At 48.6% G+C, this 21,864-nt stretch overlaps 5 protein-coding genes across 5 annotated transcripts; 2 read left to right on the forward strand and 3 right to left on the reverse strand.

Moving 5' to 3' along the window:
- Positions 1–31: 31 nt before the first annotated feature.
- Positions 32–16,993, reverse strand: LOC108053747 (CAD protein). The gene is made up of 8 exons (XM_044461260.1): positions 16,727–16,993; positions 14,410–15,175; positions 11,031–14,282; positions 10,861–10,965; positions 4,526–4,665; positions 1,510–3,331; positions 412–795; positions 32–350 (listed from the first exon to the last, which is right to left on the reverse strand). Exons 2-8 carry the CDS (start codon positions 15,160–15,162, stop codon positions 141–143), a joined length of 6,666 nt encoding a protein of 2,221 aa, XP_044317195.1. The 5' UTR covers positions 15,163–15,175; positions 16,727–16,993; the 3' UTR covers positions 32–140.
- Positions 5,382–9,599, forward strand: LOC108041790. The gene is made up of 2 exons (XM_017119816.2): positions 5,382–6,091; positions 6,741–9,599. The coding sequence occupies exons 1-2, from the start codon at positions 5,481–5,483 to the stop codon at positions 9,340–9,342; spliced, it is 3,213 nt and encodes a 1,070-aa protein (XP_016975305.2). The 5' UTR covers positions 5,382–5,480; the 3' UTR covers positions 9,343–9,599.
- A 494-nt stretch (positions 16,994–17,487) lies between the features above and the next one.
- LOC108053748 (nuclear envelope integral membrane protein 1) lies at positions 17,488–19,526 on the forward strand. Its single transcript, XM_017136464.2, has 3 exons — positions 17,488–17,666; positions 17,723–18,456; positions 18,664–19,526. The coding sequence occupies exons 2-3, from the start codon at positions 17,734–17,736 to the stop codon at positions 19,306–19,308; spliced, it is 1,368 nt and encodes a 455-aa protein (XP_016991953.2). The 5' UTR covers positions 17,488–17,666; positions 17,723–17,733; the 3' UTR covers positions 19,309–19,526.
- LOC108053749 lies at positions 19,395–21,143 on the reverse strand. Its single transcript, XM_017136465.2, has 2 exons — positions 21,006–21,143; positions 19,395–20,712 (listed from the first exon to the last, which is right to left on the reverse strand). The coding sequence occupies exons 1-2, from the start codon at positions 21,138–21,140 to the stop codon at positions 19,624–19,626; spliced, it is 1,224 nt and encodes a 407-aa protein (XP_016991954.1). The 5' UTR covers positions 21,141–21,143; the 3' UTR covers positions 19,395–19,623.
- Positions 21,144–21,173: 30 nt separating this feature from the next.
- LOC108053750 lies at positions 21,174–21,603 on the reverse strand. Its single transcript, XM_017136466.2, has 2 exons — positions 21,491–21,603; positions 21,174–21,428 (listed from the first exon to the last, which is right to left on the reverse strand). The coding sequence occupies exons 1-2, from the start codon at positions 21,536–21,538 to the stop codon at positions 21,174–21,176; spliced, it is 303 nt and encodes a 100-aa protein (XP_016991955.2). The 5' UTR covers positions 21,539–21,603.
- Positions 21,604–21,864: the final 261 nt, after the last annotated feature.

The raw sequence follows: 21,864 nt of genomic DNA on the forward strand, positions 1-21,864 counted from the left end.
AGAATTGGCCAATCCCATTAAATCAGACACATTAACCAAGTGGAACAATTTATTCGTATGCTCCAGCATACATGTGTAGTATAAAAAATTGTATACAATAAAAGGAGAGTCAGAAAGTGGGTTGACCGCGGCGGAATCTTCTAGAGCGCCGTGTTGCGACCGCCGACGACCATGGCGAGCAGGGCCATCCGGATGTACATGCCGTACTCCGCCTGCCGGAAGTAGGCGGCCCGCGGGTCCGAGTCGAAGTCGCGGCTGATCTCGTCCAGACGCGGCAGTGGATGCAGTACGATGGAGCGCTTCTTGGCCAGCGTCATCAGCTCGGGCGTCACCACCAGCTGACCGCAGCACTGTGGAAGAGAATATAGCATATGTATGATACAAGTCGAAGGAATGATGGACACTACTCACATTCTGGTAGTCCGCCTCGCTGTCGAACCGCTCCCGCTGGATGCGCGTCATGTAGAGCACGTCTGTGCTGGGCAGCACCTCCTCCAGGCGGCTGGCGAAGAACTGCTTGACGCCGCGCTGCTGCACGAACTGCACGATCTCGCGGGGCAGCTGCAGGCTCTCCGGCGCCACATACTGCAGGGTCACGTTGTACAGGGTCAGCAGGCGGGCCAGCGAGTGGACGGTGCGCCCGTTCTTCAGGTCGCCCACCATGGTGATGGTCAGGCCGTTGACCGTGCCGATCTCCTCGCGGATGGTGAATATGTCCAGCAGCGCCTGTGTGGGATGCTCGCCCACGCCGTCGCCGGCGTTGATCAGCGGCTTTCGGGAAAAGGATGCGGCGCGCTAGTATGGAATTTGGGAAAATGATCAGTTGTTTGGCCCTTATGAAATATATTCTGCTCAAAATGTGCTAAATTTTTCGGTTTTTTAATCGAAGCCCTGAGAAATAGTGGTCGCATGTTGAAATGACATACCTCGTTTAAATCGTTATAAAATTTCCAATCAAGTGACATTCACAGAAAAAATCTTGGGGTTACTCCTTATGAAATACATTTTGGCCAAAATTCTGTAAAAATCTGCTCGATTTTTCGGTTTTTTAATAAAAAACCCTGGCAAATAGTGGTCGCATGTTGGAATGACATACCCGTTGAATTCTTAACAAAATTTATAATCACAGAAAAAAAATAATTTTTTTAAAAGGGAGTTCCTAAAAAAAACATGAGGGTACGAAATATATATCCGGAAAAAATCTGCTCGATTTTTCGGTTTTTTAATTAAAGCCCTGGGAAATAATCATATAAATAGATAATATTCCAAAATCCATATTGTTGGCTGTGTGTCTTATTAAGGGAAAATTAAAATAAAAAACTCTTAACTTAACTTCTAAGCAAAGTTATAGCTGCGATTTAAGCTTCTGACAAAAACGATAATGCCCTTTGCAAGGGTATATATGTAAACATATGATAAACAATTGTATAGATATCCTTTTTGATTTAGAAAACATTTCGGGCAGGGGATAGTTGCAAAACACAACGAACATTTTTGTTTTCTACTCACCGCCACTGCTCCGGGAGTGGGATGACGGAGCACCATGACGTCCGCATAGCTGGCCATCACCTTGATGCTGTCCTCCAGGGTCTCGCCCTTCTTCACGGACGACGTGATCTGGTCCATGCTGATCACTCGACCACCCAGGCGCAGCATGGCAGCGGCAAAGCTGCACTGCGTCCGTGTGCTCACCTCGTAGAACACACTGGCCATGATCTTGCCGCGCAGCAGCTCGTCCACCGGACGATCCTTCGTGACCCGGGACTTGAGCAGCTGGGCCAGGTTGAAGATGTCGTTGAGGTGCTCCTTGTTGAACATATCGACGGCCAGGATGTGCTTGCCCATCAGCGAGTGGGCCACTGGATTGGGGCTGGAGGCGCGCTGCAAGTACTCCCGCAGCGTGGTGTTGCTGGTGGAGTCCAGGCGGACGCGTGGCGATGGCGAAGTGGGACGCAGGAAGTTGGCGCCGTCCACAAAGTGCACCTTGGTCGACGATCCCTGGGCCGCGACGGCTCCCTCGGCGGTCAGCAGGCGGGCAAAGGTGTCATTGGCATCGCTGTCGCTGGGCAGCAGATCCTGCGCCGCCTCCGACTGCAGCTGGCCGGGCTTGGCGCGCACATTCAGTCCGTAGCCGGGCTGTACCAGCACCTGGCCATCGATGAAGGCCACCTCGCCGCGCAGGACCACTCGGTGCACGCGCCCCTTTACCTTGGTGCCCTCGAATGGCGTCCAGCCGGACTTGCTCTTCATTTCGCTGCCCGTAATGGTCCACTCCTCGTCCAGATCCACCTCCACATAGGTGTGCAACTGCTCCGGCAGGTTGAAGATGTTCCTTGGGTTGCGATGGAACTTCCTCTTGATGTCCTCCAGCGTCAGACGACCCTCGTGCACCGCCTGAAGGAGGAGCGGCAGAATGGTCTCCACGCCCGGGAATCCCGGCGGCGGACGCTCCGAACGCTTCTCGGCCAGCGTGTGCGGGGCATGATCGGTGGCAAACACATCGATGTACTCCATGTGCTCCCACAGGGCCTCCTGATCCTCGGGCGAGCAGAGCAGCGGCCTCACCTCGGACATCCCATGACCCAGCCGCTCCACATCCTTGGTGCTGAGGAACAAGTGATGCGGACACACCTCGCAGGTCACCTTGATGCCCTTCTCCTTGGCGGCGCGGATCAGTTGGATCTCCTCCTTGCGGGCCACGTGGCAGATGTGGACCGGCCGGTCGAGCAGGTGGGCCAGCAGGATCACCGCCGCTGTGCTCTGCTTTTCCGCATGGCAGACGATCGGCGCCCGTTTCGGCCAGTGGGATAGGTGCCTCTGCCAGCTGGTCATGTCGCTCAGCTTGAGCGTGCCGAAGGTGTCGTTGAGATACATCTTCAGCCCGCACGCCTGGCTGGCCAGCTCGTGGACCTGCGCCCAGTTCCCATCCGAGGCACCCACATACAGGGCATAGTCGCAGCGGGCACCGGCCTTGGCCAGCTCCTGGAACTGGGTGAAGGTCTCCCGGTCCACGATCGAGGGATTCGTGTTGGGCATGGCGCACACAAGGGTCACTCCGCCGGCCAGGGCCGCTGCAGTGCCGCTGGCAAAGTCCTCCTTGTGCGTGGCTCCCGGCTCCCGGAGATGCACGTGCACGTCGATGAAGCCGGGCAGCTTGACGATCCGGCGCGACGTCATGCAATCCGTGTGCGTCTTCATCGCCGGCTTGCCACCGTTCATCCGCATCGATTCCACCAGCAGCTTTGTGCACTTCACATCGGTCACCAGCGGAATCGAGTAGTCCACGGCCAGGCGACGGGTGCGGTAGCCATGGGTCATGAAGGAGGAGACCCTGGAAAGACATGGAGGTCCAATGAATTTATATATTGATTGCAGATGTTAGGAACCTTATACATTTGCTTTGATCAGCATTAATATTATGTAGCCAACAAATTTAATGTATGAAATTAATCTTTATTAACCTTACTTTTTTGCAGTTATAATAATATGATTTTTTAACACGATATTTTGAAAGAGAAAAGGGAATATCCACTTCATTTAATAAAAACAAATTAGTTTTTCTTTTTAATAAGATTATAAAATGTGACTTCATTGGCCTTACATATTTTCATGATTATTAAACACTATGTCTAATAAAAAATTTAAGTAAGTAAATACCTTACTAAGGATTTTAAAAAGTTATTAAGTACGTTTCCCAGAAAATATACCCTGTTTCCTGATAAAGTAAACCAATTAATATGTTTTGACTCATCCAACTAAACTAATAATTGCGTAGTTCAATTGAGTTATAAATAATAAGCAAGTAAGTAAGTAAAACCATACTTATTTAAGTTGGATTTAATTCGACACAATAATTTGCACTGCACATAAAAATGTGAGTATAACTTATAGCAAGAAACTTAAGAAAGCAAACATATGGAGTAGCTAGGCAACTATCTTTATATTTAATATACTTAAATATTCAACAGGGTTTTGTATTTTAATTTAGTAGTATAAAGTATATGGGTATATATTAAGAAGGTATAATTTTAGTTATATTTTTCCTGATTGTTCCAATGGCAGCAATATGATATAGTAAGCCGATCGAGCCCGTTCTGACTTATATACTTCTTGCAACATAAAAAAGTTGCAGAAAAAAGTTGCAAGTAGCGTTAAAAATGGTAGGCACTTGTTTCCGTAAAAACAGACTGACTGACAGACAGACGGACTTGGCTAGATCGACTCACCTAATGGCGGTGATCAAAATATATATTAATATAATATAATATTTAACTTATAGTTCACTGCTTTGCAAACTTTTCACTGAAGTAATAACACCCTCTGCAAGGGTATAAAAGCACTGTACGATATGTATTTGGCGCGGCACTGTAATTAGAATGCAAATATTGGCACTCGTGGGCAGCCCTATCACTCGGGCTGTGACTGGTCCCCTAGATTACGAACTTAATGGGTCCACTCCACAGCGATCGACTGCATTAAGTTATCGGCTGGGAGGTAAATCAAGTCAACAAACAGAGCCACTCACCGCCGCGCGCCCCCGCCGCTCATCGGCAGGTTGATGACCAGGTCGAACTGCTTGTTGGCCAGGAACTCGGCCAGGTGCCGCAGCTCCCCGTTGATGTCGTCGGGCGTCGTCTTGTCGAACGTCCACTGCACGGATTCCACCTGCAAGGGGAAAGGGGAGCGGCCATTTAGACTGTGTAATGAGCAAGGAGCACGCCATCATCAAGGCCACAAAGTCACCGTCACCATCAACTTCAACTTCAATCAATTGTTTGCCCAGAGCACACTATAAAGATATCACTATTTATGGATGTTCCATGTCCACATCGAAGACAACAGAACAATAGTCCATAACAATGGCACAGTGGGGCAAATATAATCAAGAACAGTGCAAAGTATTCTTAGTTAATGTCGTTTTTGTGTAGAGAAAAGTATCAAAAAGAAAGTCAGTTGTAAAATCTTATTAGAGATTAGATATAGATTTTTTTAAGATTGTATAAATTTCCCTGTGAAGATGTACAAATTTTCAAAAAGAGAAGTAGCAGTGGTTCAAAAAGTTATAATACATTTAATTTTTAATTATATTCCCCTTTTAAAATTAATAAAACCTTTTAAATTTTCCTTCCTCATGAAAAGTGTACTTTGACTTTCAAACATTGATCTTTTAAGATCACGAATCGTCTGAAGTATTAAATTCTGCAATCGTAAATGCTTGCTTCAATTTTGTGTATGTTTTCGCAGCACAGTAAAGTGGAAATCGATTCCGTCAAAAATACCAGGAACTGACTGATAGTAGATAGCCGGGGCAGGAAGAGGTGGTGGCCAGCCGGAAGAGTAGTCCCAGCACTTATCGGTTCGATTGCGAGTGTCATTAGTAGATCGTTGATTGGTGAACTCAGATCGCAGATTGCCAATTTCATCAGTTCGAGCGGCAAGACAAGAGAACGTAATTCAGTCACACATCACCGATCGTCGCCATGGGCTGCTCCTGGTCGCGACCCGAGCCGGTGGACTCCAGTGCCACGCCCAATGCTCTGCAGGCGGGCATTCCCGCCCAGCGCCACCAGCGCCGGCGGCGCCAGGAGGAGAAGCGTCTGCGCCAGCTCCAGAAGCTGCAGAAACGCAATGCTCGAAAGCGTCGCCGCAAGAGAGGCTCCAGATCCAAATCCGGATCCGATCCTGGCGGACCAATTTCGGGTTCCATTCAGAGGCGCCGCCTCAGTGCACAAGCGAATCCCGATCTCGCCCTGCAACTGCGTCTGCTGGGGGGCAGCAATGGCAGCAGTGCCACCGAGTGCGTGAGTGCCCTGTATGCCAGGACATTGGAGCAGCAGCGCGAGGAGTTCCAGCGGACGGTGGAGCAGAGGACCCTGCACCAGTTGGACCGGGAGCTGCACACCTTCCTGCTGAACCAACTGCTCCTAGGCGTCCAGTTCTTCGGCCACTTCGAGGCCGAGATGGGGGTGGTCGATGCCCACCTGTTGGCCAGGCGGCGTAACTGCTCCGCCGAGAACCTGGCCGAGCACAGCCTGATCCAGAGCAGCGCCATCGACGCGGCTGTCGCAAGGAACCTGCTCTTCCAGCCAGCGTGAGTTTATCCTTCTGGGTTTTCCGGGTTTCCTTAAATTTTTTAATCTCTTTTGTTCCTTGATAAAATTAATAGACTCTTCTCTACAAAAACTCCCAACTTTCTTCTAATCTACTGTGAAATTCTATTATATTTTTATTACCCCTATTTCCTTTAACATTTCTACTGCTTTTTTTCTACCTTATTTTACATAAAAGTATGTCTTTAAGAAAACTTTCTTTTATCTCACACTTTTTACTGCTGACTATTCTTTTTCTAGCTTTTTTTCGATTACTTTTTTTTTTTTTTATAATAATTAACTTGAGTTTGCGATTTGCTCTGTACCATTTAAAAGTACTCCCTCTATTTCTTGACATTTTATCTATTGATACACTTTTGAACTGCTTTCTGTAAGATTTCGCGTTCATATAGAAGTACCTGCAGAAATCTTAACCTTATTATCCTAGATATCCTGATAGATATGTAGGTATTTTTTTTGAATCTGAATCTTAACCTTATTAACCTGTTATTCCTGAAAAGTGTTGATATATTTCTAAACCTCTAATATCTGTTGATATTAGTCTGATCCTACATTATCCCGATACCAGTTGAAATATTCCTGATCTCTATACATCCATCCATTTCCACTTGAACGTATTCCCTCTTGTAGATCCTCGAAGTCACCGCCACAGCCTCTGCAGAAGCCCCTAACCTATGTGGTCTTCGAGAACGTGGACGTGGCCCGACCCCACGACGCCAACTATGACACCGTGGCGGCGCTGTGCAAGGTGCTCCTGGAGACGGACTACTACAGCACCACGCCCTGTCGCTCCGAGTTCGTCAAGCTGATGGAGATCACCCGCTGGATGGGCTATGTGCGGCTCAAGCTGCGCGAGCAGACACCGAATCCTCCGGCGGACAGCGGATGCAGCTCCCCCCTGCCGGCCAGCAGCGATGAGGAGGGCATCAATGCGGATGCCTGCTCCTCATCCTCGGGCTACAGTTCGGGGGACTACGACTATGTGTACCTGGCCAGGTTGAATACGCCGCGTCCGCTGGAGGAGTTGCGACTTGGTGGGAAGCTTGATCTAAAGAGGAACGTCCTGCCGGAGAGCTGCATCCGGCGACTGGCCAACTGCCTGCCCCCCTGGCTGGAGCAAACCGACGACGAGGCGTCCTCTTGCGCCTCCAGCAGCGAGGAGGAGCAGGAGGAGGAGGAGGAGGAGGAGGAGGAGCACGAACACGAGCATAGAGGGGATCACAAGTACCCACCGGCTGGCTATGAGACCGTCCAGGTGCTACGCCAGTGCCAGGTGGAGCAACTGCAGCAGTGCTACCTCAGTTCGCAGCAGTTCATGCTGTATTTCGGGGAACTGCTCCGCCAGCACTTGGCCGGCCAGCTGGGCATCAGCCAGTCCCAACTGGCCGCCGGCTCCTATCGCGGCTGCAGTGTTTACACCGCACGCGAGGAGCTGGTGCCCGCCATCCATGTGCCCAACTCCTGGCCAGACTGCGCCTTCGAGTTCTGGCTGAGGGCCCGTCCGCGCCTGACCAACATCCACACCGCCGAGCAGTTCCAATGGCCCACGGAGCAGATGAAGAAGCGCATCCGATCCTTTGGCTTCCATGTGGTCCCAGTGGGCTATGCCCCGAAGCACTCGCGCAATCCCTTCAGGGAGCTGGAGTGGCGCATTGTCTTCCCGCAGGCGGAGCAGTTCCTCGAGCGCCACTGCCTGACGCCCATGCAACTGAAGGTCTTCCAGCTGATGAAGCTGCTGGTCAAGACCTTCGTGGAGGACACCTCTTCCGCCGGCCAATCGCCGGAGGCCCTGCTCGAGCAGCTGAGGGCCCACCTGTTCTGGCAATGTGAGGGGCACAGCAATGACTGGCCGGAGGAGTTCCTGGGCGAGCGCCTGGTTCGGTTCATCCGCTCGTTCGACGCCTGTTTGGCCAGGAAACACCTGAGCGACTACTTCATCGAGCGGCGGAATCTCTTCGAGCACGTTCCGGAGGACACGCTGATGAAACTGCGCACCATAATGGCTGGCATTGCGGAGCAGCCGCTGCTGCATGTCGTCCAGGCCTTGAGAAACCTCCGACATGCCCCGGATTTCTATCCGCAGCTGGACCACAAGCGGCTGTTGGACAATCTCTTCAGCCAGGACTACCTGGAGCTGCATGCGTGGGGCAAGTTTTCGCGTCCCCGCCAGGGATTTCCCGCCCAGGAGAACCGGGAGGATGACCAGGAGCAGCAGCTGGAGAGCGGAAAGGAGGACATCACCGATGCCCGGGGTCTTTTGGGATTGGCCCAGCATCAAGAGCGTTCGAGGGGAAAGCTGCGCAGGAAGACACAGCTCCTGAAGGCCACCAACCAGCAGCTCCAGCTCTCGGTGGCGGAACAAAGACGCTCCTCGCTGGACTTTCTGGACCTCCAACTGCTCCTCACGCGGCCCAATCCTGAGGCTGCCAGCCAGGACACGGCCAAACCGCAACTCAACAACGGCTTGGAGATCTTGCGACGCAGCAATCTGCTCGAGCTGCTGCTGGATCACCTGCTGGCCATGTTGGCCCACGCCACTCGCCTCGGCAATCGGGGACATGCCCAGCTTTACCTGGAGCAGGGCCAGAGGTTGTGTCGCCTCTATCAGCACCTCGGTTGCTCCCAGCAGGCGCAGCACTTCATCCAGGAACTTCAAGAGGCAGCCAGTAGAATAGAGGTCATGTCTAGAACGCCTTTGCCAAACAGAGCAGGAGGAAGTCCTCCGCTGGAGGACGAATCCCCGCCGGTGCGGAGAAAGTCCATCAAGTTCCAGGAGCATGTGGTGCAAATACACTCACCAGATCCGCTGGCGAGGCAGAATCATATGTCCCATCTTAAAACGCACAAACTCAATGGGATTCTAAGGGGGAATCACTATGAGGAGCAAATAGAAACCCCACAGGAGGAAGACAACAAAAGCACATTGCAGGAAATACAAATTGGCATGGAGGAGCACACAAAAAGAGTGGAAACTATGGAGGCCCCAAAAGAGGATGATATAGAAAATCAAACAAAAGATGAATCGGAATCGGGAGGAACTCCCAAGGGGGAGACTCTTCTCTCGCTTAACGGAATCCTCCAGAGACTCAATCTAGATACGGATAAGATGCAAATGCTGAGCAGCAAGACGGAGCAGCTGGTCCAAAAAGTCGCTCCTTCTGAGGCCAAACGGGATGAACTCAAAGATATCCTCAAGCGCAAGACGCAAAAGCTCAAGGGCGCCCTAAACTAAAGATAATACTTTAAAGATTAGCCCCCGGGAGATATTGATACAGATAAACCAGGAGTGATAAAGAACGCAAGAGATAAGGATGGGATTTACTAGTTACATAGGTCACAAACACTGTACATATGTTGATATTCTCTGATTCTAGAACATATACTTGTAATAACCAATCTGGAAATCTGATGATTCGCCCCATGATAGAAATGTTATTGAATATATTTACTAAATATAAGTCAGGGACAATAAATACTGAAAAATAAATATTAAAACTACTCAACTTTGTTGATAAACATCTTCAACTTTGTCTAATTAAAACAAGAAAGGAAAGCTAACTTCGGGCGGAGCCGAAGTTGAAATACCCTTGCAGAATATTCTGCAAATTATATTCTCCAAAATTATTCATATAATGCATTCTTAACACTCATAAAAAATCCCACCTTCCTAACTTTAAAAACACAAAAGTTATTTCAGTTCCGATCAATCAGTTATATGGCAGCTATAGGATATAGTCGGCCGATCCTTATGAAATTTAATATGTCGAATTGATTGGGCAAAAATAAAACCCATAGAAAATCCCAACTTCCTAACTTTACAAACACCAAAGTTATGGCATTTCCGATCAATCAGTTATATGGCAGCTATAAGATATAGTCGGCCGATCCTTATGAAATTTGGTAGGTCGGATTGATTGGCCAAATATAAAACCCATAGAAAATTCCAACTTCCTAACTTTACAAACTCCAAAGTTATGGCATTTCCGATCAATCAGTTATATAGCAGCTATAGGATATAGTCGGCCGATCCTTATGAAATTTGGTACGTCGCATTGATTGGCCAAATATAGAACCCACAGAAAGTCCCAACTTCCTAACTTAACAAACAGCAGAGTTATGGCATTTCCGATCAATCAGTTATATGGCAGCTATAGGATATAGTCGGCCGATCCCGGCCGTTCCGACTTATATACTGCGTGCAAAGGAAAGAAGGGTGTGTGCAAAGTTTCAACTCGATAGCTTTAAAACTGAGAGACTAGTTTGCGTAGAAACAGACAGACGGACAGACGGACAGACGGACAGACGGACATGGCTATATCAACTCAGGAGGTGATCCTGATCAAGAATATATATACTTTATAGGGTCGGAGATGTCTCCTTCACTGCGTTGCACACTTTTGACCAAAATTATAATACTCTCTGCAAGGGTATAATGATATGAACGTAATGTGAAAACAATGACCACTTAAAATCTATTTAAACGTATTGATTTTATACGGAAAAAAGGCCTAAAGTGTAAAATAAACTGACCTGAATCTAATTAATCAAAATATATTATATATAAAAAGGCTTTTCGTTTTTTTCCTAACAAACTGTTTTTCAGCAAAATTTGTACTTAGGTACAACTTGAAATTCTCCAAATCATTGTAATTTTTTGTATGTGGTGACCCCAAAAAATTCGATAATTAGGTTGCTCATAGTTTTGCACTTCCCTTATGAACTATAATCAAAGAATATCTATTGTACTCACATCAACGCCATGTTCCGCGTAAAAGTCACCGGTGCCCATGGAAGCATATAGTTTGTACCCCATCTTGGCCAGATCCCGTATCGAAGGCAGCAGCTCCATCTTGTGCTGCAGGTGGATTATCAAATAGGCAGTCAATAGATAACCCAGTTGATACTTAAATCGCAACAGACCTTGAAACTGCCAATAGACAGGAGGACAGCGTTCTTGGGTATCTGGAAGCCCGTGGACATCATGGCCTTGAGATACGCCTCATAGCGGTTGTCCCCGAAGCAGGCCACCTCGCCGGTGGAGGCCATCTCCACGCCCAGCTGCACATCGGCACCCGCCAGGCGGGAGAAACTGAACTGCGGCACCTTGACGCCCACCTTGCCGACGCCATGGAGCACATCCAGTGGCTCCACGTCGAGTCCAACTATGGCCCTCGTGGCGGTGGCCACAAAGTCGTGATCCAGCGTCTTGGAGACAAAGGGAAAGGATCGGGAGACGCGGACATTGCACTCGATGACCTTCAGCTCGTTGTTCTTGGCAATCAGCTGCATGTTAAACGGACCGGTGACATCCAGGACGCTGGCCAGATCGCACGTGATCCTCTTGATGGCCTCCAGCGTCTCGGCATTGAGATCCTGCGGCGGAGTGACCAGCGTGGCATCGCCCGAATGCACTCCCGCATTCTCCACATGCTCCGAAACGGCCATGCACAGGATCCGTCCATCGGCTGCCACTGCATCCACATCGATCTCCTTGGCCTCGGTGAGGAACTTGGATATGACCACCGGGTGCTCGCGACTCACCTCGGAGGCGGCGTTCAGGTACGTCTCCAGATCCTGATTCGAGTAGGCCACATTCATGGCCGCACCGGAGAGCACGTAGGATGGCCTGACCAAACAGGGGTAGCCCACCTCCTCGCAGAAGTCAATGGCCGACTGGAGATTGGTCAGCTCCTTCCAGCGGGGCTGCAGGATGCCCTTCCTGTCCAGCATGCGCGAGAACTTGAATCGATTCTCCGCACAGTCAATGGACTCCGGCGATGTGCCCAATACCTTGGCCTGCTGGCGATGCAGATCCATGGCTATGTTGTTGGGCAGCTGGCCGCCCATGGACAAGATTATGCCCTCGCTGTTCTCCATTTCGTAGATGTCCATGACCACCTCGAAGCTGATCTCCTCGAAGTACAGACGGTCGCACATGTCGTAGTCCGTGGACACCGTTTCCGGATTGTAGTTGATCATTATGGTCGGTCGCTGGAGTTTCCTTAGCTCGCGCAGACAGCCGACGGCACACCAGTCGAACTCCACGGAGGATCCAATGCGGTAGACGCCCGAGCCCACCACAATGGTGTGTCCACCGGGGAAGGCCACATCGTGCTCGCTGCCATTATACGTGTTGTACAGATAGTTGGTACTCGCCGGCCATTCGCCGGCCACCGTGTCGATCTGCTTGACGTGCGGACGGATGCCGAACTCCTGGCGCTGGTGGCGCACTGCCAGTTCGGTGCTCTTGGTGGCCTTGGCTATTTGCTTGTCGGAGAACCCGGAGCGCTTGGCCTGCAGCAGCAGGTCTGCCCCCGTCCGACTGCCCGTCTTGGTGAGGACCGAGTGCAGGTCGATGATCCTGTCCAGTTTGTGCAGGAACCAGCAATCGATCTTGGTCAGTCGATGGAGCTCGTCCACGCACATGCCCGACTTGAGGGCAGCGGCCAGGACGAAGGGACGACGATCCGTGGGCTCCGAGAGCTGCTCGGCCAGCTGCTCCTTATCCAGGGTGACCACGTCCGGATCGAAGCCCAGCACATCGCCGTCCACCATGCGCAGGGCCTTCTGGAAGGCCTCCTCGAAGTTGCGGCCGATGGACATCACCTCGCCGACGCTCTTCATAGAACTGCCGATGTGCTTGCTGACCCGCACGAATTTGGCCAGATCCCAGCGCGGAATCTTGACCACACAGTAATCCAGGGAGGGCTCAAAGCAGGCCGTCGTGTTGCCCGTCACCGAGTTCTTGATATCCGGCAGGGGCAGTCCCAGTGCCAACTTGGCGGCCACGTAGGCCAGCGGATAGCCGGTGGCCTTGCTGGCCAAAGCGGAGCTGCGCGACAGCCGGGCATTCACCTCGATGATGTAGTACTGCTCCGAGTGGGGACACAGGGCGTACTGGATGTTGCACTCGCCCACGACGCCGAAGTGACGGATCACCTTGAGGGCGGTGCTGCGCAGCATTTGGTACTCGCGATCCGAGAGGGTCTGCGATGGAGCCACCACTATGCTCTCGCCCGTGTGGATGCCCAGGGGATCGAAGTTCTCCATGTTGCACACGGTGATGCAGTTGTCGTAGGCGTCGCGCACCACCTCGTACTCCACCTCCTTCCAGCCCTTGAGGGACTTGTCCACGATCAGTTGGCTCGAGTAGGCCAGCGCCTGTTGGGCCAAGCTCTTCAGCTCCTGCTCGTTGTTGGCGAAGCCGGAGCCCAATCCGCCCAGTGAGAAGGCGGCCCGGGCCATCACCGGGTAGCCCAGTCGACTTGCCGCATCGATGGCCTCGGCCACCGAGTAGACCGCCTCCGATGGCGCCACCTGCTCGCCGATCTCGTTCACCCGGTCGGCAAAGAGCTTGCGATCCTCCGTCTCGATGATGGACTGAATGGGTGTGCCCAGGATGCGCACATTATACTTGGCGAACACCCCGGCTCGCTCCAGTTCCACGCCGCAATTGAGGGCCGTTTGCCCGCCGAAGGTGAGGAGCACTCCGTTCGGCCGCTCCGACTTGATCACCTGCTCCACATAGTGCGGGGTGAGGGGCAGGAAGTAGCACTTGTCCGCCATGCCCTTGGAGGTCTGGACCGTGGCTATGTTCGGGTTGATCAGCACCGTCTGGATGTTCGACTCCCGCATGGCTTTGATGGCCTGCGAACCGGAGTAGTCGAACTCTCCGGCCTGCCCAATCGAGAGTCCGCCGGATCCCAGGATCAACACCTTGCGCGGCTTCACCGGTGTGGGATCTTCAACTTTCCTAGCTGGACATAGTCGCTGAGCAATCAGCTCCGGAATGCGCACATCCTTCTGGCCAATGCTCTCCAGGAACACATCGAACAGGAATTCGGTGTCCTGGGGACCGGCATGGTGCTCCGGATGGAACTGCACCGAGAAGTAGGGCTTGGTGGCATGGACAATGCCCTCGTTGGTGCCATCGTTGGCATTCACGAACAGCTCAGACCAGCCGTCGGGCAACTGCTCCAGATCCACGGCATAACCGTGGTTCTGCGAGGTCATCAGGCATCGTTTGGTTTTGGGGTGCAGGCATGGCAGATTGTGACCCCGATTGCCGTACTTCATCTTGTACGTGGAGCAGCCGATGGCCTTCGCCAGCAGCTGGTGGCCCAGGCAGATGCCGAACACGGGTTTCCGCCCCTCCTCAATCACTTTGCGGACCTTGAACAAAGGATAAAACAATCTTCAACTGTGTTTTGTACTTGGATGAGGTGGAGGAAGGAGCACCACCTTCCCAGTACCTAGGTAATCCCTTATGCCCACCTGATCTAAATGCATTTGAACCCACCTGTTGGACGATCTCGTCGCAGCTCTCCGGATTACCAGGACCGTTGGACAGGAATAGGGCGTCGAATTGCTCCTCCTCGAGGCGCGCGCTCCACGGGAGCAGGGTCACCGAGGCGCCCCGTTTCAGCAGGCAACGCAGCTGATTGAGCTTCAGTCCGCAGTCCAGAACGGCGATCCGTGGCCCCTTGCCATTGGGATCCCCGTACACGCGCCTCTCCTTCACGCTGCATTCCCTGGCCAGATTCCTGGTGTTCGGGTCCACGAAGCTGGACTTCGGCAGCCCCTGAAGCGGCGGCTCCTCGTAGACGATCCTGCCGAGCAGGCTGCCCTGCTCCCGCAGCTTTTTGGTCAGGGCTCGGGTATCGATCCCACTGATTCCGGGCACCTTGTGCTGTTCCAGCCACTCGGGCAGCGTCTTCCAGGCGCGCCAGTGCCAGGCTGCGTCGGCCACCTCGCCCACCACCAGGGCGGTGGCCTGGACGACGCCCTGCATCCACTCGAAGTGCAGCGGCAGTCCGTGCTCGTCCTCGTCGGGCGCCGGTACTCCGTAGTTGCCGATCAGCGGGTATGTCAGCACCAGGATCTGGCCGCTGTACGAGCGATCCGTCAGCGCCTCCGTGTAGCCGACCATGCCCGTTTGGAACACCACCTCGCCGCCCACTCCGCCGGCCTTGTCCGAGGGAACGTGGCCGAAGGAGTAGCCCGGCATCACGGTGCCATCCTCGAGCGCCAGGTAACAGTTCGCGGGGGGCATTTCGGATTGGTTTCTGGGGAAGGCGGGTAAATCAGTTTTTAAATCATACGGTTTCAGGTGTGGGACATTCCCGGACATTTATTTTGCATTATTTTGCCATTAAAAACTGAATTTAATATTTAATAGCTTTTAGTTTTTGCAGAAATGTCAATGCAAATTAAAAACATATTTTGCCTCAATTTTTAAAAAACTTTGATATAAATGATTTGCTTCTTGGGCAAAAATCAAGAAATTTATTTGTATGAAATATATAATCAAAAACCAAATTTTAATGTTAATTTCTTTTTTATGTTATTGTTCGCTATCAAATGGGAATCATATTTCTCGTGAACAAGATCTTGAATAAACAAGTGAAGGTAATTATCAAAAGGGGATCCTATCTTTTGAAATGTGAGGAGTAACGAAAACACGAAGACGAAGATCTTTATGCCTACGAGCTGATAACGATAAACTATTCGAAGACTTGACTTGATTTGGTAAGTTATTGGCCTAAAAATAGATATTGTTGGAAACAAAACTAATAATACCCTGGTTTTTAAAATGTTTCTGTAATGTGGCTATTGCTAAGAGCAAGCTAATGTCGAATTAAATTATTGTCAACCCATAACAAAGATTTTGTTCATCAATTCCGCTTAACAATATATACAAATTTTAAAAATTTCTAAAACGCTAAAAAAATTGCATTAATTTTGAAAAATTAAATATATATGAAATGAAAATATATAAAAATAACGGCCAAACTAATATTAGGAACTTAGCAAAGTTTTAAAAACAATCCTTAAACTGTTGAGGTAAAAGATACTCTTTAATTGCATTTAAATATATGAATTTTAAATATTCGTTATCCAAAGTTGTTAAACTTTTTAAAGAATTTATATACAATTAATAAACTTAAATTATTTTGTATTAAACCTTGTTAGTTTTGAAAAGTGTAAAAACATTTCAATAACGTTCTTAGTTTTAATTCATGACTGATAAATATAGTGTTAAAAAAAAGTATTAAAAGGTTTTCTCAAACCGAATATTCCTTTGGCTTTTACAATTCAGGGTATCAAAATAACAAATGCGCCGCAAAAGCAACATGTGTTTTTTACACACACAGCTATTACAGTTTGCCGGTATTTGTTTGCATATAAAAAATCCAACTAGAAATCGTGAAATTTTTATGTATTTAGTGCATATACATATAAGCCTGTCTGGCAACATGTTGCGCGGGGGTGAAAAAGAACAACAACGGCTATAACACGATTCTGATTGGGAATGGACGGTGCTTATCAAGTGGCTTAATTTGTTGTTATTGCAATTCACGGTTTGTTTACACGGCAACCAACGGCGAATAGAGAAGAAGAGAAGCGACTCTGTACGAGTGTGCGTCCGCAAGCACGTGTGTAAACTTTTGGTTCGAACTGGAAACCGGTTTGTCTGCGATGGAGAATAACAATAACAAAAGTCCAATAAAAACAGTACAGCAATTTAATAATCTAAATGAAATGATCCTTTAATTAAGGTACACATAAATTGCTCTTTTTTTTCTCGTTTTTACATATATTACAATCACACTTACAATTCCGTGTACTTTCAAGAGAAGCTCTCTCTCTGCTGCACTTGTAGTCGTGAACACGTTTTAGTTTTAATTTGAACGCGCCCTTTGTTGATTTTTCGCGATACCGTTATCAGAACTGGTAATTTCTCGCTGCTCCAATATTGTTAACCATTCAACAGTGTTTGCTCGTAAATTGGCTCCAATTAGCGGACTGGAACGTGTTGCAAGTCGAAGTCAAACAACCGAATTCACCGCCTTCTTAACTCCGGCTCTGTTTCAATAAAGTCCCAAAAAATACCACAGGAAGAGGTAGGTCGGTTGAAAACTTTGCTAGTAATAAAATGGTGGTAAGGTTGGCTAAACGTTTAGTAAGTGCGCGATATACAGTGAACGCTCTGTACAGATAACCGAAAAATACAATGGTTTTCAACCGTCAAAGGATCTTCTCAAAAAATGAAAATTCATAATTGAGCATGTAAGAACATCAAAGAACATATACTAAATTAAATTCATTTTGTGCATAAAATTCCCTAAAACAGTGTTTAAACATAGATCAGGTAATATATCATGAAAAAATATTATATCCATTTAATTTAATTGTTGAGAGAGTACTTTGTGAGCGTCTTCAATTTTAAAGGTAAAAATGGTGAATTAAACAATTTGCTAAATCTACTTTTCAAATTAGTAGGCTTTGAATTTTATATATATTTCAACTATCTTCCAACAGTATGTTTTTGCTCAGTCGCTTTCCAACAGTGTTGGGATCAAAACATTTTAGTGAAATACGAATGTGCATAAAAACGAAACCAAATGCAAAAAAAGTTAAATAAATTCTAGTCATTACGAACCGAACCAGTTATCGATAACCGCGCAATAATCGCTTGTGCCATAGCCTTCCTATCGTTATCGCCGGCGGTTTTTGTGTGCAAATAATAATAATAAACAAATCATCACTTAAAAGGTGAGTGTTTTTGCAAGTATACAATGTGAAGTTAACGATAAGATACGCTTTTTTAGACCGTGTGAGAATGCAGTGGACGGGACTTTGTCTGCTGGCCGTGGCCGTAATGTGTACATCAGGGAATCCGATTTCCTCGGACACGGCCTTCCTGACGCCGGGTACGTCCTTAAATATTACGGAGAACACCTACGGATCGAAGACGTTGCGGACGTACTGCTATCAGGGCAAGCGCTATTCCATACTGAGTCTGTTCGAGTCGATGGAATTCGGTCTGGCGATCGGCAGCGAGGACTATGCCCAATATGGTGGCAAGACGCCGGAGGAGGTCCTGGAGCACTACAACCAACAGCGATCGCTTTTCAGCATTACCCTGTTTTCCCAGAAGCGTCTGCGTGTCCAGCTTTCGCCATTTGAGCAGCAATGCATTGGAATCTCCTCCCGGCAGCCGTATAGTGTCGTCCTGAACATTACCCAGTTGGATCTATGGCGATTTGTCCAGTTTTCTCTGGGCATCTTAACCTTTTGGAGCGCCCGTCGACTGGCCAAGAACAGTGTGTTCTACTATTTGGCCGGGGTCCTCATCGGGATCTGCGCCTCCCTGCTGGTGGTCATCTACCTGGCCGCCAAGCTCTTCCCGCGGCGCCCCATGATGTACGGCGTCCTGATCGGCGGCTGGACCATTGGCTTCTATGTCCTCAAGCAGCTAGCGGACAACATGCGACTGATCTTGCTCACCTACCGCGACCATGTAGTGTGGTACCTGGTGGTCACCGGACTGATCTCGTTCTTGGTGGGTATTTTATGGTATTTTATATCAATGTTCTATAAAAGCTAAAGAACATTAATTGTTTACGTTAGCAAAGCTTGTATAAAATCGTTAGTATAAAGCTTTACCTTTATACTAACGTCTAGTTACCACTTAGCCGTTATTCTTAAGCATATATCCTTAAAGAAACCAACAACTAAATAATGGCTTTAATTTTTCCTTATCAATTAGATTTGCTATCGCATTGGACCGCCAAAAAATCCGCGCTCCCAGAATATCATAATGTGGGTATTGCAAGCTATGGGTGGCGTCCTGGTTTACTTTAGTAGCTGGCATACAAGTGCGTTGGTCTTTCTCATGGTAATGGCCTTTGTGGCCCATTACTTTCCACGGTCGTGGGTGCGTTATGGTAAGAGTATGTACCGCCGTCGCTTTCCACCCAAGAAGCGACTTCTAACTCAGGAGGAGTACCTAAATCAGACGGCCATCGAGACCTCGAAATCTCTATCGGACCTAAGGAAATTCGTCAACAGTCCAGAGTGCAAGCAGTGGGCCGTGATGAGCAACCTGCGCAATCCTATGCGTTTTGCCTCATTCGCCAATGGAGCACCGCATCTCGATGACGAGGAGATCGAGGACTACTCACGGGCTATTGAGGAATCCATGGAGGCGGCACCGCAAGAGGATCCCGAGGAGTTCCTGCAGTGCAGCATGTACTATCGTCCGTCGGCAAGTCGCCGTTTGCTTAACCGTTCGCGTCACCGTGTCAATATACCACTGCCGAATTCCCAGCTTCGCAATCGCCAGACCGCTCGGGAGTCTGAAAACGAGGAGAGCGAGGAGGAATTCATGGAACAAAATGCAGACCAACCATAGCAGTACCCCACCAACAAACCAAAAACTCATTAGGCTAAGCTCAAACCATCCCAGTGTATTGTGTCGTAGCAGTTTTCGTTCTGAAATTCATTTAGTTTATGTTCATTTGTTTTATTATTTTTGTTTCTTAATATTTCCGATTAGACTGAAACGCACTGTACTTATTTGTAACATTTCTTGTGACTGGTTAGGAATAAATCGAAATTTTAAATGTTAAATGGTCCATTTGATTTTTGTTTAAAAGAAAAGAGGTAAGAAAAATACACTTAAGATAAAAAACACATAATCCATATTGAAAAAGTATATCCATCCCGCTCATTTCGGAGAAGCACAATCGATCGGCAACCACTGACAAGCCTCGGATGGAGGCGTGTGCATCTGTCCAGGTAGCATCTTCACCAGCCGGCGGTCGTTGTCGTGCTTTTCGGCGGCACACAGCGTGAGATCGCGCTGCCGGAAGATGAGGGCGTCCTCCACGTAGGCGATGGACCAGAAACTGGACGATGAACTAGGACTACCCGATCGCAGGGCCCCCAATCGGTTTCCCTCGGTGGGATCCACGAAGAAGTACCATTTGAATAGCTCGCTGCGCAGTGTGAATATCGGAGTGGAGTGCTGCTCCTGGACAAAGGCGCGTATCAGACCCGCGGAGTCGGTATAGTTCTGCTCGTGCCAGGCAAAGACCTGTCTGCCGTTCAGCCCGTAGTTCCATTCATCCGTTATGGTGGTGTATATGTATTCCCGATCAGATCGACTGAGCAAGCAGAAGCCCTGCGGATTGAAGAGTAGACCCAGAACAGGTGGCAGACTCTTCCCAAGCGCCTCCACTCGCTTTTGAAGACCTGCATCCACGCTGGCGTACATGTGATGGGTCCTTATCTTGCTGACCATATGGGCCATGTTGAAAAGGAACGATTCGCTACTGTCCTGCATGGCCTGATATCGCCAGAACAGCGTCAGCTGCGCCTCGATCATCATCCTAAAGCTCACTTCATCGCGATCTGCAAACAGTTGCTCCAGTTGCTGGACCAGCTTATCTGAGGGCCGATAGAAGTACACATCCTCGATGGCGTTCACCAGTACATCCCGAACCATGGCTGGCTCCACACTGGCCGCTATGTACATGCCATACGTCTGGATGCTCTCCTCGGCGTTCAGGAGATTGGCCAGGCGCTGAGACATGAGGGTCCTCAGGTGGCGCCGCACCTCCTGCTGCAGTTCGCAGGCAGATCGACCCGAGGCCCCACTGGTGCACTGCATCTCATCACGAATGAAAGTGCCCAGATGGCTGTACAGGCCCTTCACCTTGTCCGTATCGGTGGCGAAATCGGAGCGGATGGCGCCCCAGATGCTCTGGAACACCTGAAGCTTGTCTCCGCGATTGGCGCTCCGACGGATTGTCAACTGAAAGGTGAATTTCAAAGTTAATATATGTACATGTGTATATACATTTTCAGAGTACAAAGTTCAATTGATCTTTTTGTACCATATAATATTGTCTTTTGGCTTATAAAGAAATCTGAGTATTATAAAGACTAAGTATTGATTTTTTTATATGATTTCATTGGGCTTGTAAACAAGCCTGACTAATTTAAATATTGTTTGTTGACTATTTAAGGATCTATTTTCATTTGGATTATAAAGATTATTTATGGATCCTGTGATGTTATATGATATAATTTGGTTAATAAACAAACCTGAATGTTTTCCAAATCGGGTTCCAGGGGCAGAACCTCGCCCAAAACCAGTGGAACACAGATGAGGAGCAACAGGTGCATCTCGGCGGACGATCGTTTGCCTACTGATTGGGAGAACTGCATTGTGGTCTCCATCAGCTTATCGCCTTCCCGCCTGGAAAGAGGTCACTACAGGTCCATCTTGATTTGCTTGGCACAATCATCGCTCGGACTCTCTGGATGCGGTCGTTTTTGGCCCACCACGGCCACCGATTTAATGCGCTGCGTCAACTGTTCCATTTCTATGGGATTGGAAATAGGAATGAGATTGGTGCGATCGCGGGGTTCCCGCTCTCTTTTAGGCTTTGGGACAACGAATCCCCGGTGGATCTCCTCCAGCTGCCCAAGCGGCAACTTTTCCACATTTGGGAGGTATAGCTCCCTCTGCAATATTAAATAACAATAGATTTTCATAGTTAAGACTTAACGTTCAATAATTAAGTAACCTTTATGAGCTGTTCTATAATATCAGCACGGGAAAGATCCAAGTCCATTCCGATCTATTTATTATTTTTTAATATTTCCACTTGGTATAGAAAATTTCAAAATATTTATAACAAAATGTAAACAAACCTCCTATTGTATCGATATATATCGATTAGTTTAATTACTATCGTTCTAAGGAAGATATAGCTTATCCGATGCATCGATCATTCATTTTTATCTTTAACAATTAATGTCATTTTATTTTTGTTTTTAATTATAATTTAAAAACCATGTTAATTTATTGCTTAGTTAAAGTCTTCTTTTAAAATATGTTGGAAAATATCGTAAATTTCTGTCATAATTTTACCCGGCTTTACGTTAATAAAAACAAGCA

The sequence above is a fragment of the Drosophila rhopaloa genome, unplaced genomic scaffold, assembly GCF_018152115.1.
Source record: "Drosophila rhopaloa isolate 14029-0021.01 unplaced genomic scaffold, ASM1815211v1 contig_3, whole genome shotgun sequence".
Classification (NCBI taxonomy): domain Eukaryota; kingdom Metazoa; phylum Arthropoda; class Insecta; order Diptera; family Drosophilidae; genus Drosophila; species Drosophila rhopaloa.